The sequence below is a fragment of the Notolepis coatsorum genome (assembly GCF_963971535.1).
Source record: "Notolepis coatsorum genome assembly, chromosome: 5".
Lineage (NCBI taxonomy): Eukaryota > Metazoa > Chordata > Actinopteri > Aulopiformes > Paralepididae > Notolepis > Notolepis coatsorum.
Window position 1 is genome coordinate 185,929,924 of NC_140169.1, and position 15,600 is coordinate 185,945,523.

General features: G+C 43.7%; 1 protein-coding gene across 1 annotated transcript in view; it reads left to right on the plus strand.

The window, feature by feature from the left end:
* st6gal2a (ST6 beta-galactosamide alpha-2,6-sialyltranferase 2a) overlaps positions 1–14,872 on the plus strand; it is a gene marked incomplete at its 5' end in the record, with an annotated part of 26,418 nt that extends 11,546 nt beyond the window's left edge. Inside the window, one exon of the mRNA XM_084314387.1 lies at positions 13,391–14,872. Within this exon, the coding sequence (XP_084170513.1) occupies positions 13,391–13,638 (248 nt within the window). The 3' untranslated portion in view covers positions 13,639–14,872. The remainder of the gene's footprint in view (positions 1–13,390) is intronic.
* Between the last annotated feature and the right edge of the window lie 728 nt (positions 14,873–15,600).

Here is a 15,600-nt window from a genome sequence, read left to right on the forward strand (position 1 = left end):
GATACATGTGGAGTCAGCCAGCCACTTCTTTTCACCTGACAGCGAGGACTCTCACTGGGGGAATGTAAAGCGTGTGGAGGTTCACGCTATTTCCCCCCGATCCCCTCCCTGCTGAACAGGCGCCCCGATCGACCAGTAGGAACCGCAATTTACAACGGCCAGGATGAGTCTATTCGAATACCAACCGGTGTATGCTTCCGCGTTCGCTTTTTGCGCTCTGATTGGCCAGTGGCCACTGATGTTTCTGGTCGCACCAATTGTGTGACGGCAAGTTCTTTCGCCGGTTAAGCTTTCGAAGGTTAGAGTTTGTCTTAGAGCAGGGCGATAAACGCCAGCCCTGATTCCAAACTCTAACCTTAACCAACTTCGAAAGAGTCGCCTAAGCTTAACCAGTGATAAACTAGGCGTTAGGTAGTTTGCTGCTGGTCGAGGCGGAAATGGGCGCGTCACGCGATTTGGCGCACATGTCACATGACCAGAAACGTCAGTGGCCAATCAGATCGCACCAGAAACGGCAGTGGCCAATCAGATTCGCAAAACGCGAACGCGGAAGCATGAACCGGTTGGTATTCGAATAGACGCGGCCAGGATACATACCCCGCCGGCTTCCCACCCGCTAACACTGCCAATTGTGTTAGTAGGGACGACTGACCAAGCCGGAGGTACCGCTGACAGCTGGATTCGATCCCAGAGTATCTGCGGTGGTAGGCCTACTAGACGGGAATTTAACCCTTTCACTACCACACTACAGAAGGTTAACCCTTTGTCGTGTGGCAGTGAAAGGGTTAACCTTCTGTATTGTTGCAGTGAAAGGGTTAACCAGTTGGCAGTGTGGTAGTGAAAGGGTTAAAGATGTGTTTATCTGGGGTTCTCACACCTTGTGGGTGGTGGCAATTGTGCTGTTGGATGAGGACCCAACCTGTCGCTTTAACACACCACCACACCACCACTACAACACCGTGAGCAGGTCCTCCTGTTCCTGGCTGAGACTTGAAGATACCTACAGTATTTAAACGCATGTCATGCTGTCATGTTTCGCCAGTGATACTTGGTACAGTACCTGTGGCATAGGGTTTGCGTTGTTGGTAAACTTTACTTCACACGGTTGAGTTTTCAGACGTTTGGTGCCGGCACAGCCTCTGCCTCGCCATGTCCTGCACAGACCTGCTTGACGTTGTGTCTGTTCAGTAACGGTGTATATATATACACAAATCCTGTTTTCATGAAGAATTCATTCACCTTTATAAATAATATCAGTCATGTCAAAAATAGCATGAAAAAAGAAAAACGCCATTTCATATCTCTTTTTATTATTATTATTATATATTTTTTTAACATGTTGGCAGTGGAGACAGATTTTCTTTTTTGTAAATATCTTTTTTTATTTCTTTTTTTGCACTTACAAACATACAGATCAAATAAACAACACTTAGGAAAAAGAAAATAAATTATAATAACTCAGAAAAAAAATATTGGCATTCACTCCCATCCTTTCAATGTAACTATACAGTCTGGCCTCGTGGGCCTCACCTCATCTCCCCCACCCCTCCTCAAACCTCTCCCTCTGTATCTCAATGCATAATGTCAACCTCTCCATCACATAGATCAGATCGCGTCCATCCATTCTCCCTCTGTCGGCACCACCTGACTTCCTTGTGAGAGCCGTTTTGGTTGCCACCCTTAATATGTTAAAAAATATATACTTTTATATATCCTAAAATATACCCTTATATCAACATCTATTTTCCCCAAATACATCCCTTAGAATTTGAATGGTATTTCTACTTCTAATACCGTTTTCCTTGTAGTTGTGTACTTGTTCAAAGAGGGAGAATGGATGAACAATCCCAGAACAGATGATAGTGGTTGCCGTTTTTTCCCCCGCATTGCTTCCAACAAACAGTCTTCTCCTGTATCGATATATTTTTTCTGTGAAGGTGTGATGAAGAATCTGACCGTGTTCTTCTACTCCATTGTTGTTTACATCTTTTCCCCATTCTTCTCTTGTCATAGTGAAGTTTGACTCCCGTTCCCACTTCTCCTTGATATATGCGGTAACTATCAGTTTCGAGTTCTGTAAACCATTATATACCTTCGCTATAAACCTTCTACATGGTTCCGGATCGTATGCTGCTATGAATACCTAAAATACGCCTTCTTATATGATTTTGATGTTCTTTTTTCCTTTTGTAATGGTTTGATTTAAATAGAGTGGCCCTGAAACCACTCTATAATACATATACATCTTATAATGGAATGTGAGACCTTTCTGCTTCCATCTCTCAACCCCCCCTCCCACTCTTCAGGATGACGTCCGAGTAGTGGGCACACCATCTCACCACCCTTCCCTCATGTCTCTCATCTTTCATATTTCGTTCCAGATCTTGAGTGGCAATTTGATCCATTGGTTCTCTTTATTCATTCATTCAAACCTTTATTTATTCTCGAAAAGGACAATTGAGGTCAACCTCATTTTCAATGTCGTCGAGACATTTCATCAGTCAGCCTCTTCATCAGGCCCCAGTCTCCAATCAATGCCTGTATCGTTACTCCTCTAACCAAGTAATTTTCTATGTCCTTCCACTTTGCATTATAATCTGGATTGCACCGACACACCATTGGTTTTAGTTGGACCGCATAATAGTAATCTTAACTCTTTAATTGCCAGACCCGAGATATCTCGGGTTAACTCGCTGTGCGTTGGATGCCAGAACCCGAGATATCTCGGGTTTTGGTCGTTTTTTCTTTTATTCACAATTTTCATTCATTATTCATCCATTGACCTCAGTGTTGCCATAATGAAAGGATTTTGAGATCGCCAAAGTGCAATACCGGCCGCATCCTGCCAGATGGCAGTGTCGCCCACCCTTTGAAACCTTATATCTAACTCTGTGTTACACTCAAATGTCACCGGGCGCTATATTTAGACGGAGCCGAGTAAGTCACTTCATCAGAGCACTTCGAGACGCATCTGGCACACTCGATCCATAAGTTGTGCCAAATTATGTCCGGGACCAGATGGACACCAATACTGGAAATCGCGATCAGACAATTGGAATATTCTTTTTGGAATACCACCGACCACAGGTAAGGACTATCTGACATCAATTTCAGCTTGATCCAACAATGTTAGTTTTAGTGTTCAATACGAATGCCGTTACTAACAATCAAAGCATCAGAAACGACCCCCCCCCCCTTTCATGCATTCATGATGAAACATAATACCTATTATATACATTTGATTTGGAAATATTGGCGTGTCCAGGCTTCTACTTACAGTAGAATTCACATTGCGCCCTATTACTCGCTTAACAGGAATTATCCCAGATCACTCTGAAATTATACTTATATTCACCACGGGATAACGCGTGAACGTATGCATGAAAATCTCTTTTTTGCATCTTGGACGGAAGAAAGTCAGTGTCAAATGACCATAGTATTGTCCCCATAGCTATAATATAGAATATAGATATAGCTCTACAAACAAGGTGACTCACTCCTATCTTTAAAGCGTGGCATAGCTACAACGGGACCCGGCTAATGGATGGCGCTGAATGAGTTAAGGCAGGGGAGAGCCATTCCCCTTTTTATATTTTCATAATTTCAATGTTTTTAGTCTAATTCTTGGTATTTTCCCCTATCATACAAACCGTGAAAGTATTTTTTCCTTATTTCCTGGGAGGGGTTGTAGCTAAATGTGAAAGTTTGTAACTGAAACGTTTTTTTAACTTTCAATTTGTCAAATATATCAAGGTTTGATAAATTGTGAAGGAGTGTACTTGCTGGACAACCCTGTCAACAGCCCCTTTCTAATATGAATGACTTTGATAGGTCCCTATTAGCCTTCACCCTTGCTGATGGTTTGTCATATAACATCTGACTGGTCCTAATTATCATCTTGTGGAATCCAAATCTTTGCAACACCTTGAAATGTTTTTTCCATCTAACTGAGTAGAATGCTTTTTCCGCATCTACAAATCCCTACAAATATTGATTCAATCATTCCCAACTGTATATGTCTTATAACATGCAATGTCCTATGTCTGTCTTTGCCTTATGAACCCCATCTGGTCCATATTTATAATCCCTGGTAAGATCTTCTCTATTATCTTGGCTACAATAAATGTGAACAGTTTTACAGGGCGGCACGGTGGACAGTGGTTATCACTGCTGCCTCACAGCAAGAAGGTCCTGGGTTCAAACCCTAGCAGGGGGCCTTTCTGTGTGGAGTTTGCATGTTCTCCCTGTGTTCACGTGGGTTTCCTCCAAGTAATAATAATAATAACTTAGTTTTATATAGCGCCTTTCAGAAGACCCAAGTTCGCTTTACATAGGGGGGGGGGGGAATAATAAAAGTAACAAACATAGTAAGTAAGTAAGTAAGTAAGTAAGTAAGTAAGTAAGTAAGTAAGTAAGTAAGTAAGTAAGTAAGTAAGTAAGTAAGTAAGTAAGTAAGTATTTATAAAGCACCTTTCATACATGTCATGTAGCTCAAAGTGCTGTACACAAATATAGGCATATATAACGATAAAAGCAATAAAGTCACAGTGATCAGTTAAGATCAATGTTTAAAAAAATTATTATAATAATAATAATAATAATAATAATAATAATAATAATAATAATAATAATAATAATAATAATAATAATAATAATAATAATAATAATAATAATAATAATAATAATAATAATAATAATAATAATAATAACGTAAAAATGAAAATAACGTAAAAATGAAAACAGTCATTTGCTTACCAGTTTGGGAGAACAGGTCCGCACAAACATGTCCGCTCAGTAGCAACCGGAAGTGCACTAAACCAATGCACTTTTACGGTAGGTAGCAATGTTTAGCTCTTATAACGCTAGTGTAGTTACGTTTTTATCAGTGGTCAGAGTTGGGTCCACAGGACTTTTCCAAGTCCCATGGATCCATCAGTGGCCGTGTATTGTGTGCGTATGTACCCGTTCCCTCATGTGGTCAGTGGCCAGAGTTGGGTATGTACCCGTTCCCTCATCTAAAGAGTTGGGTCCACAAGACTTTTCCAAGCCCTACGGATCCATCAGTGGTTGTGTATTGTGTGCGTATGTACCCGTTCCTTCATCTAAAAAGTTGGGTCCACAAGGCTTATCCTAGCCTCATGGATCCATCAGGTTTTTCCAAGCCATAACTATTTGTAAGCTAGACTGTATAGGTACGTTTTTTATTTTCCTTTAAAAATGTGTTTGCTATGTATTTTGGGCCTTGCTCATTAAGAGCTTTATATGTTAGGAAAAGGACCTTAAAATCAATTCTATGAGTTATTGGAAGCCAGTGCAGAGTGGCTAGGACTGGAGTGATATGTTCTCTTCTCCTTGTATAGTGGACAGACACACCATACAAAGTGATAAATTAGGGGTTAAAGGCTAAGTTGAAGAGGTGGGTTTTGAGGAGTTTTTTTAATTAGTCCAGAGTTGGGGCGTTGCGGAGTTCTGCGGGGAGGGAGCTCCAGAGGGTGGGAGTACTCTGGTTTCCTCCCACACCATAAAGACATGCATGGTAGGCAGGGACTACAGATGAAAACTAGCTCATTAGCTAATTCTGGTACATTTACAGTCCATTGATGTGGAAACTGAAGATGTTGATTAATGTGCACTGTCCCTGGGTAAAAAAAAAAACATAAACTTGTAATACTGATTTAAAACACTGATTGGTCTGAAGTTGGCACAGTCTAATTTATCTTTGCCGTTTTGAGGTATTATTGAAATTTCGGCCTTGGAACCACACCCTTTTCTAACAACTAGTTGAAAGTGTCCAATGAAATTGGATCCAATGTTTCTCTAAATTATTTGTACCATTCCGAGGAGAACCCGCCTGTGCCAGGGGACTTCCCAGGTTTCAATCTACCTACAATATGGTTTAATTTAGCTCTTCATGTGTGATTGGGCTAATTAGCTTTGTGTTTTGATCCCCAGTTACCTTTGGTAGTTGAAGGGATTCAAGAAATATTTCCATCTGCGTGTCATTATCTATATTTGGTTGCGAATATAGGTTCCTATTAGGGATGCTCGATATTGGCTTTTTTACCGATACCGATATACCGATATTGTCCAACTCTTAATTTCCGATACCGATATCAACCGATACCGATATATGCAGGGTCCCCCCCCCCCAAAAACGGAATAATTTCAGGTAATTAACATTACATATCTCTTGTTGTGGAATTAACACAACATTATGCATACTTTTGACAATAAATAAAATCAGAATTTGTTCTTACTTGCTTGCCTGGGTAAATAAAGGTTATAGAAATGTTAAAAAAAATTGATTTTTTATTTTCTTTTTGAAAACCGATACCGATATTTTCCGATATCACATTTTAATGCCGATATCGGCCGATAATATCGGACATCCCTAGTTCCTATAGTATGTCTCGAAACAGCGTTGGATGTCCTCCAATCTTTCCTGATTTAATGTAGTTCTGGCATTTAAAATTTTGGTTATGGTGTTCTCTGCTAGTTGTTTTCTTAGTCTATAGGGTAAAACTTTGACTGATTTTCCATATGTATTTATTGTGTGTATATTTGATACAGTTTATTATTTGTTTTCTTTAGTTATTGTTTTATCTTGTTTTGATTACAGGCGTCTCATAGCAGTCAGGCTCACCTCTCCATTGTCATTCTCTGTCAGGTTCAACTCACTTTTGTTTTTCAGCTCTTCCTTTATTGGTTCACTTAAAATACTTTTCTTTTCTTTATTGTTCAGAATCAAGGTCACAGTTTCTGATTCTGTGTCTATCTTTGTTATACAGTACAGCATCCTTGAGTAAACTCAAGGGGGGGGAAGGGTGGTGACTGCTGTGTTTAAGCTCAAATTGTTTGTACATGTTGGCAGTGGAGACTTTTTTGTAAATATCTTTTTTTTTTGCACTTACAAACATACAGATAAAATAAACAACACTTATGAAAAAGAAAATTAATTATAATAACCCAAAAAAAAATTTTGGCATTCACATCCTTCTCACACATCAGGTTCATCAAGCATACTCCCATCCTTTCAATGTAACTATACAAAGTCTGGCCTCGTGGGCCTCACCTCATCTCCCCCACCTCTCCTCAAACCTCTCCCTCTGTATCTCAATGCATACGTCAACCTCTCCATCACATAGATCAGATCGCGTCCATCCATTCTCCCTCTGTCGGCACCACCTGACTCATCCACTTCCTTGTGAGAGCCTTTTTGGTTGCCACCCTTAATTAATATGTTAAAAAATATACTTTTATATATCCTCATAACACAGTCGGGCTCACCTCTCCGTGTCATTCTCTGTCAGGTTCAACTCACTGGTTTTTCCAGCTCTTCCTTTATTGGTTCACTTAAAATACCTTTCTTTCTTTACTGTTCAGATCACAGTTTCTAATTCTGTGCATCTTTGTTAAACAGTACATCGTCCTTGAGTAAACTCAAGGGGGGAAAACAAGGGTGGTCACGAATAGTGTCCCTGCTGTGTTTAAGCTCACATTTAGACCCCCCCCCCAATCACATTTCCCTGCGTCTCCATGGCCAACATTTGTTTATCGAACCGCCACTGTTTTCCCAGAGGAGCATAAATGTATATATTTTGTATTGTGACATCATCACCACGTCTAACTTCCCTCTAATCAAGCTGTACCTTCCTTCTTTATCCTTAATTCCTGCTATGTGTTCATAATGTCACCCCCCCCCCCTCCTACAGTATGTCCCATATTATAATAAGACGAAAATACACGTCTATATCCCATTCTTTACAGCTCACACACACACACACACACACACATCGGCACACATGCACAAGCATGCGCTTGGGCCCTATGCTTTCCATTTAGCAGAAAGCACAGGGGTAAGAATAGAGAAAAGAAAATAGTCGAATTCTTCGTACTCGTCTTAAAAGTTGAATACAGACGTCAGCACATAACACTGTGGAGTTGGACAAAAGTCGGGATAAAAAAATTCAATATTTGATAATTTTTTAACGCCACTGTAGCATGTAAAGGGCATGTTGCTGTGTGTGTATACAGTATAATCACAAGTATGTACTGTATGACTCATGAATATATTGAATAAGTAATATACAGAATATACAGTAATGTACTGAATAAGGCAAAATAAGGTGATTAGACATTTCTTTGTGTCAATATGGTAAATTAAGTAAATAATGGGACACAATTTAACAGACTTTTCACAGGATGCCCCCTCTTTCTCTCTCAAACTCTCTCACATCACACACACATACAGTTGCAGAGGAACACTGGTAATTTCCATACAAACATCTAAACACGCTTACACTAGACAAATTCACTTTTGCAAATGCATCATGCTGAATTCCACATATTTCTTCCACAGTCTGTTAGATATGAACGCCTGAATGTCCGGGATGAAACACAAGTACTGATTATTGGTTCAAGGGCCCAGACTAAATTCACTAGGACTCAACCCAAGCCAAGAAGCAAGGCGTCTAAGAGTGATTTTTGATTCCCATTTGAATCTCATGGCTTGGTGGGATGTCACAAAAACAGCATTTTATCATTTGAAGAAAATGTACAAAGCATTGTCATTTCACAATGAATTCAAGTCTGCAGTGTGCTGACTAAGACCAAAAGGATAGCAGAGGAAGTCTTTACGCTGGTTACCTGTCAGTTTCGGTATTGATGAAACTACTAGGTAGTACATGGCTTTGCACCAGACTACCTCTCAGAACCAGGAAGGCCCCTCAGATCCTTTGTTTCTTCTCTTTTTAGCTGTTCCACAAAGCAGAACAAAAACATCCTCAGATCCTCTGATTCTTCTCTTTTTAGCTGTTCCACAAAGCAGAACAAAAACATCCTCAAATCATCTGGTTCTTCTCTTTTAGCTGTTCCACAAAGCAGAACAAAAACGTCATTGGTTTTTCTCTTTTAGCTGTTCCACAAAGCAGAACAAAAACATCCTCCGATCCTATGGTTCTTATCTTTTAGCTGTTCCAGAACAGAACAAAAACATTTAGCTGCTTTCAGTCATTAGGCTCCAAGCCACTGGAGCAGATTTTTTATTTTTATTTTTTGTTTCTGATTTCTCTGATTTTCTCCCCGTCCCAATTAGTCATTGTGCCAATTCCCCCCTCCCCTACCTGGCTGCTGTATGCATGTTCTCCTACGAGTCGGTACAAGGGCGTCCCGAGTCGATCGCACGCTTCCTCCGAGACGTGCGCCGACAGCCAGTTACGTCTTTTCACTTGGCAGCGAGGACTCTCATTGGTGAAGTGTAACGCGTGGGAGGGCATGCTATCTCCACCAAGTCCTGCCCCGCTTAGCAAGCGCCGAGACCTGACGCTGTCCACAACGCCAGATTTCCACCCACCAGGTTCCCACCCCTCTAATACTGCCAATTGTATTAGTGTGAACGGCCAGCCAAGCTGGTGGCAACGCCGAGAGCTGGGCTCGAACCCAGCATCTCCTGCGTTGGTGACGAGCGCAATCTCCGCTACGCCACCTGACCGCTGATCTTTTTAAACATAAACCTAAAAACCCATCTATTCAGTCTGGCTCTCATGTAGTGTTATGTTATATTGTTTTATTATACTTATTTTATTTATTATCGTTATTTTATTCTATTGTTTTATCAACATTCTACTGTATACTATAAAGACAGTATACACCCACAACATATCTACATGAAAGACATCGATACAGGATATATCCACATTTATACACACATACCTATATACATAGCACATACACATGACAGTTACCAGGGTATTTTGTTTAGTCATGCTATGGCAGAGGGGATAAAACATTTCCAGGCCAGGGATCTCTGTCTGTGAGGGAGCAGGGTGTGCTGGCTCCAGGACTGTGAAGGGAGCAGGGTGTGTTAGCTCCAGGACTGTGAAGGGAGCAGGGTGTGCTGGCTCCAGGACTGTGAAGGGAGCAGGGTGTGTTAGCTCCAGGACTGTGAAGGGAGCAGGGTGTGCTGGCTCCAGGACTGTGAAGGGAGCAGGGTGTGCTGGCTCCAGGACTGTGAAGGGATCAGGGTGTGTTAGCTCCAGGACTGTGAAGGGAGCAGGGTGTGTTAGCTCCAGGACTGTGAAGGGAGCAGGGTGTGTTAGCTCCAGGACTGTGAAGGGAGCAGGGTGTGTTAGCTCCAGGACTGTGAAGGGAGCAGGGTGTGTTAGCTCCAGGACTGTGAAGGGAGCAGGGTGTGCTGGCTCCAGGACTGTGAAGGGATCAGGGTGTGTTAGCTCCAGGACTGTGAAGGGATCAGGGTGTGTTAGCTCCAGGACTGTGAAGGGAGCAGGGTGTGTTATCTCCAGGACTGTGAAGGGATCAGGGTGTGTTAGCTCCAGGACTGTGAAGGGAGCAGGGTGTGTTAGCTCCAGGACTGTGAAGGGAGCAGGGTGTGTTAGCTCCAGGACTGTGAAGGGAGCAGGGTGTGTTAGTTCCAGGACTGTGAAGGGAGCAGGGTGTGTTAGCTCCAGGACTGTGAAGGGAGCAGGGTGTGTTAGCTCCAGGACTGTGAAGGGAGCAGGGTGTGTTGGCTCCAGGACTGTGAAGGGAGCAGGGTGTGTTGGCTCCAGGACTGTGAAGGGAGCAGGGTGTGTTGGCTCCAGGACTGTGATTAGGTTTTGGATCATATCCAGTGAGTGTTCCTACACTCTTTTGAATGGCTTGTTTAGTGTTCATGGTGCTGCATTCCTGTTCAAATCTCTTATAGAGTTTGGCCTTGATAATGTCAATCTTATGATTTAGAGTGGAACCCAATCCCGACGCTGTAGGTCTGGGGTTTGTAACATTTCAGTGCCTGTCTGTATTGAGCTCTGCGAAGTGGAGCAGCCAGTGGGCACGGGAGATGTACACGTGCCCATAACTTTGCCATAACATAAATCCAAAATGTTTCCCCTTCTCGTCAGAATGTCCACAGAACATTGTCGAGTCTGCAGCTATTAAAGTCACCAACAATAAACACTGAGGCCTCAGGGTATTTACCCTGCATATTGTTAGCACTATCAACAGCTAATGTGATAGTAAAGCTACTAGCTTGGTTGCAGCCTTGATGTTAGCGCACATGACAACAATGGGGAATTCCCTTTTGGAGATGAAAGCGGTGAAGGGATAGGGGTGAAGGGATAGGGTGAATATCGTTAGGTTTGGAATGCAGACCTTGCTGTCAATCTTGATGTTGTTACAGTATGCCACCTGTTGTTAGCATACAGTACATGCAGACCCCTCTGCCTCTCTCGTTGCCTGACTCCCTCGTTCAGTCTGCCCTGGAGATGGTGAAATTGCCAGTGTACCTCAGCGCCTGGGACAGCCTGGGCGAGCCAAGTCTTGGTCAAGGCGATGATGCAGGCCTCCTTGAAGGTCCTCTCCGCCTGACATTTTGCATGACGTATATCCACTTTGATCCAGAGAGATCGTACATGTAACAGGATGATGGAGGGGATAGGGGATTTGAAAGGTTGCTTGCTCAGCCTGGTGCACTGCGCACCCGTCCTCGCTTCCCTCTTTTCCACCTTTTCTGCCGGGAGGACGGACAATGGATGGTTTGACCAGAGTTGTAGCAGATCTTCCTGGGTGTAGGTGAGTCAGTTGGTGTTGCCAGTCCATGGATTGTAATCGAGTGAATAGTATAGTAGCTAGCAAGCTGAGCCATGAGTGCTTCAGTGTCCATAATTGAACCACCCCCACCCTCACCCTTGGTGAAGTCTGTGCCTGTTTAGGAGGTGACCACTGGCGGGTTGTTGGTCGGGATAGTGCCGCTGTGGTTGACGACCCCGGTGGTGATCTGGGCGGTGCAGGCCACTGTGTTGCTGTAGACCCGGCGGTTGAGCTGAATGACCGTAGTCTTGGAGGGCACGGAGGGCACGGAGGTGTTGCCGTTCTGCGTGGAACTGTGCTTGCAGTGGAACAGAATCAGGAAACACCTGTAGAACTGTAGAGGGAGAGAGAGAGAGAGAGAGAGAGAGAGAGAGAGAGAGAGAGAGAGAGAGAGAGAGAGGGGTGTCTTGTTCAGAGGAAGACTTTCTCTTTTGACAGAAACAAACACACACACACACTGGAATTTACAGAGCTGCTACGGATGGAATGACCTTGATTTTCCTCTCCTGAGAGGGTGATCACATGGATCTGGTCAGAGTTTGGCGAGGCAGAAATCCTGCTGCCTTTAGTGCGATTTGATGTCCCCTAAGTCAACAGGAAGTGCAGTTTTGGCGGGGAAATGGTCCACTAATGGCCTGTTGCATCAGTGAGGTAGCAGGTCTGTGACACGTTTAGTGTGGCCTCACAGGTCATTTAACACGTTACATACATCACCCAGACAGCTGCCCATTGAGCTACACATTTCTCTCTCTCTCTCTCGCTCTCTCTCGCTCTCGCTCTCGCTCTCTGTTTCTTGAAGATAGTTAGGGAAGAAATACTACTCCAATGCTTGTGGAGTGATGTAGCCCATTACGCAGCAGTCTGAATGAAGGAGTGCGGGTCATCTATCTTAGCAGCACAGGAAGCTAATGTTACAACTAATTAATCTTTGGGTTTCACTCGAGCTGTCGTCAGACTTTGAAGTTATGAGGAAGGCTGGTTTGCAGTCATACTACATTGATTAAATTGCATAAACGTATGGTGACGGGCTTCCACACGGACATTCGTCAGAGAGGTTGTCAGACCTACAGAGAGCAGCATTAGAAAGGGGAGTGTTCATCCAAGTGGTGTTTACAGTCTACTGACATGGAGGAAGATGGAATGGATTGTAAACCCACTTTACTACTGACGTAGGGAACATGGTGGAGAGAATGAAAAACAATAAGGTAGCTGGGAGACTCTGTGGTAGTAGCATACAGTATATTGTGTCACTGGGATGATATACAGTTTGCTCTGGGGTGTTCCTTCACAAAGTTTACATTACAAATAGGACTACTGTTTCGTTGTTTTGTCTATACTATTTTGTGTTATGTGTACTCTATACTGGACATGGTTATGTACGAGGGAATGTAATGTATAGTAGGGCCTAGCCCCTTTTGTGACTGTGATACACGCCAACAAGGTTTGGCCGAGTGAATCCACAGTCCCTTGCTCCTCAATAGGAAACCAACCTAGATTTTCCATTAAGAACTGGTCCTACCCGAACCGTTCGTTATACAAGTATCACAGAGAAATTTCAAAGGTACTCACAGTTGCACGAGGGTCTTGAACAGATAATCACAATGGTTTGAAAGCTCGGCGTTGCTAATAAGCATTTAACATTTTTTGTATAAACTGGTCAACACTGCTCAATACGGCTTTAGCTGCCTGATGGCACCCAATGCCGGAAATAAAGCTGTGTTGACCAGTGTTGACAAAAAGGAATGTACAGCTGAAGGGTCTATGTTTTAAATAAGGGAATAACCAGTCCGTGTTGTCATTGCAGGCATCCTGCTGATGATGGCTCTGTGCGAGCAGGTGCACGTGTACGAGTACATCCCGTCCATGAGGCAGACGGACCTGTGCCACTACCACGAGCGTTACTACGACGCCGCCTGCACGCTGGGCGCCTACCACCCCCTGCTGTACGAGAAGAGCCTGGTCCAGCGGATCAACGCGGGCCCTGAGAGCGACCTGAAGAGGAAGGGCCGCGTCACCCTCCCTGGATTCAGCACCGTCCACTGTGACATCTGACTCATGACAACTTCTGACCCACAAACACACACATATATATATACATACATACACACACACACACACACACACACACACACACACACACACACACACACACACACACACACACACACACACACACACACACACACACACACCCAGGTCTCCTGGCTGACTGAGGGAGCGGTGCAATAAACCCAGTGGAGACGCAGAAGCTGGAAGTGACACGTTTCAACTTAGACCCGTGAAAAACCCCAAGCCATAGCCCCCTCAGGGTGGGGTCAGGGTGGAGCGTTGTGACCATGCCTTCACCAGGACATTTTCCTATAGGCCTGGAGACTTTACCTCTGCTTTAGCTGAGCCACGTTAGCAGTGGAGCTGACGAGGGTAGCAATAGATCAGTGTGTTTTTAGATAGACAAGTAAGTTTCAATATCTTGGATGTGTTTTAATGTTTTAAGACTAACTGCGTAAATTAAGAGCTTTTGGGTGGTCCTCCACCTAAAGGGTATTTCACTGTTTTTACTGATGGATATTTCTGGTATTTTTATTGGTCTGAAAAAGGGTTGTGTACATCTTGACAAAGCAAGCAGTCGCCTGCTCTGAATGTCACACGCACACACACACACACACACACACAGACACACACACACACACACACTGAAATACACCAGCTACACAACGCCTTCACTCAACACACACTTATACAGAGGGCACATACATTGCGCAACACGCTCTTAGGGCTCATTCAGATCTAATCGGACAATGCAGCACCTCACCGCAGGTTGGTGTGGATGGGGCCATTGACATCACTCCCCCCCCCCCAAATCCCTCGTCTTCCACTGTGATCAATTGGCCACTGCAAGCGTGGAGAGAGCTTGCGTCCGGGCGAGTTCTACTTTGATGGGGATGGGTCATGGGGGCAACCCCATGTGGTAACAACTGTCGGAGCCCAAGGATTTGAGATCTAAATGAGCCCTTGGTTTCTCCATACGGAGATAAGTGGGAAGCTATCAGTATTATGGATGGATGTACATTTCATTAATCCGTGTTGCCGCTCATAGTCCTGAATCGCTCACACAACTCTACAAACCACTTGCCAACTCGGAACCAGATTTCCACTCCTACTTAGCACTTTAAGAATGACTTCTGATTCAATGCCAAGAAGCTTTCTGTGTCTGTTAGACTAAAAAGCCCAGGGTGAGGCATCGGGTTGCCCCCTCTTTTAGTCTGGAGTCATCATACACCGGGAATTTCTGTCTTGATGTGGGCAAGGCTAAATGGAAAGGCAAACGGGGCCAAAATGGATCTTCACATCCAAATAGGTGCTTAGAACAGTGGCCAATTTACACCCTCCCCCGGGTTGCCTCTCAGACTGTTCAGATACATGCAGTATGTATTGCGTATGCTATTGTCAAGATTGCAGTGGTGTTTTGTTTAATTGCTGGACTATCTGTTGAGCGGTTGGAATTCAAATCGATAACGGCTACACTGTCCAGGAGTTGCGCTGGTGGAGGGGGTACCGGGGCGGGGGGGGATTGTGGGCGTCTCTGCTTCTTCTTCATGCCAACACGGTGTGTACCCCTCACCAACCCCTATTCTGAGGCCAGTTCACTTTTTAATGAATGTAATTGTATCACTGTCTGTAATGGCCAAATCACCCTAGAACTCACCAGTGATGTCTGGTCTGTGTACCATATGCAGGGCTCAGAGCTGGGTTTCCCCTCACTCGTGGTGAAGTGGCGTTCAGCACTGCACGCAGCTTCCGAGCCAATTGTTTTCTACTTCTCTTAAGTTTTATATCGCCTGACCCCTCCAATTTTGGTGCACAGTAGTAAAAAAACCCTCTAGGGGTCATAGTTGAAATGATGTGTTATCAGGGTGGGAATTTGAAGCAGGAATAATTATTATATATATATATATATATATAAATATATATGATTAATTATATTAATTATCCACATTATCTCTGTCTCCTTTC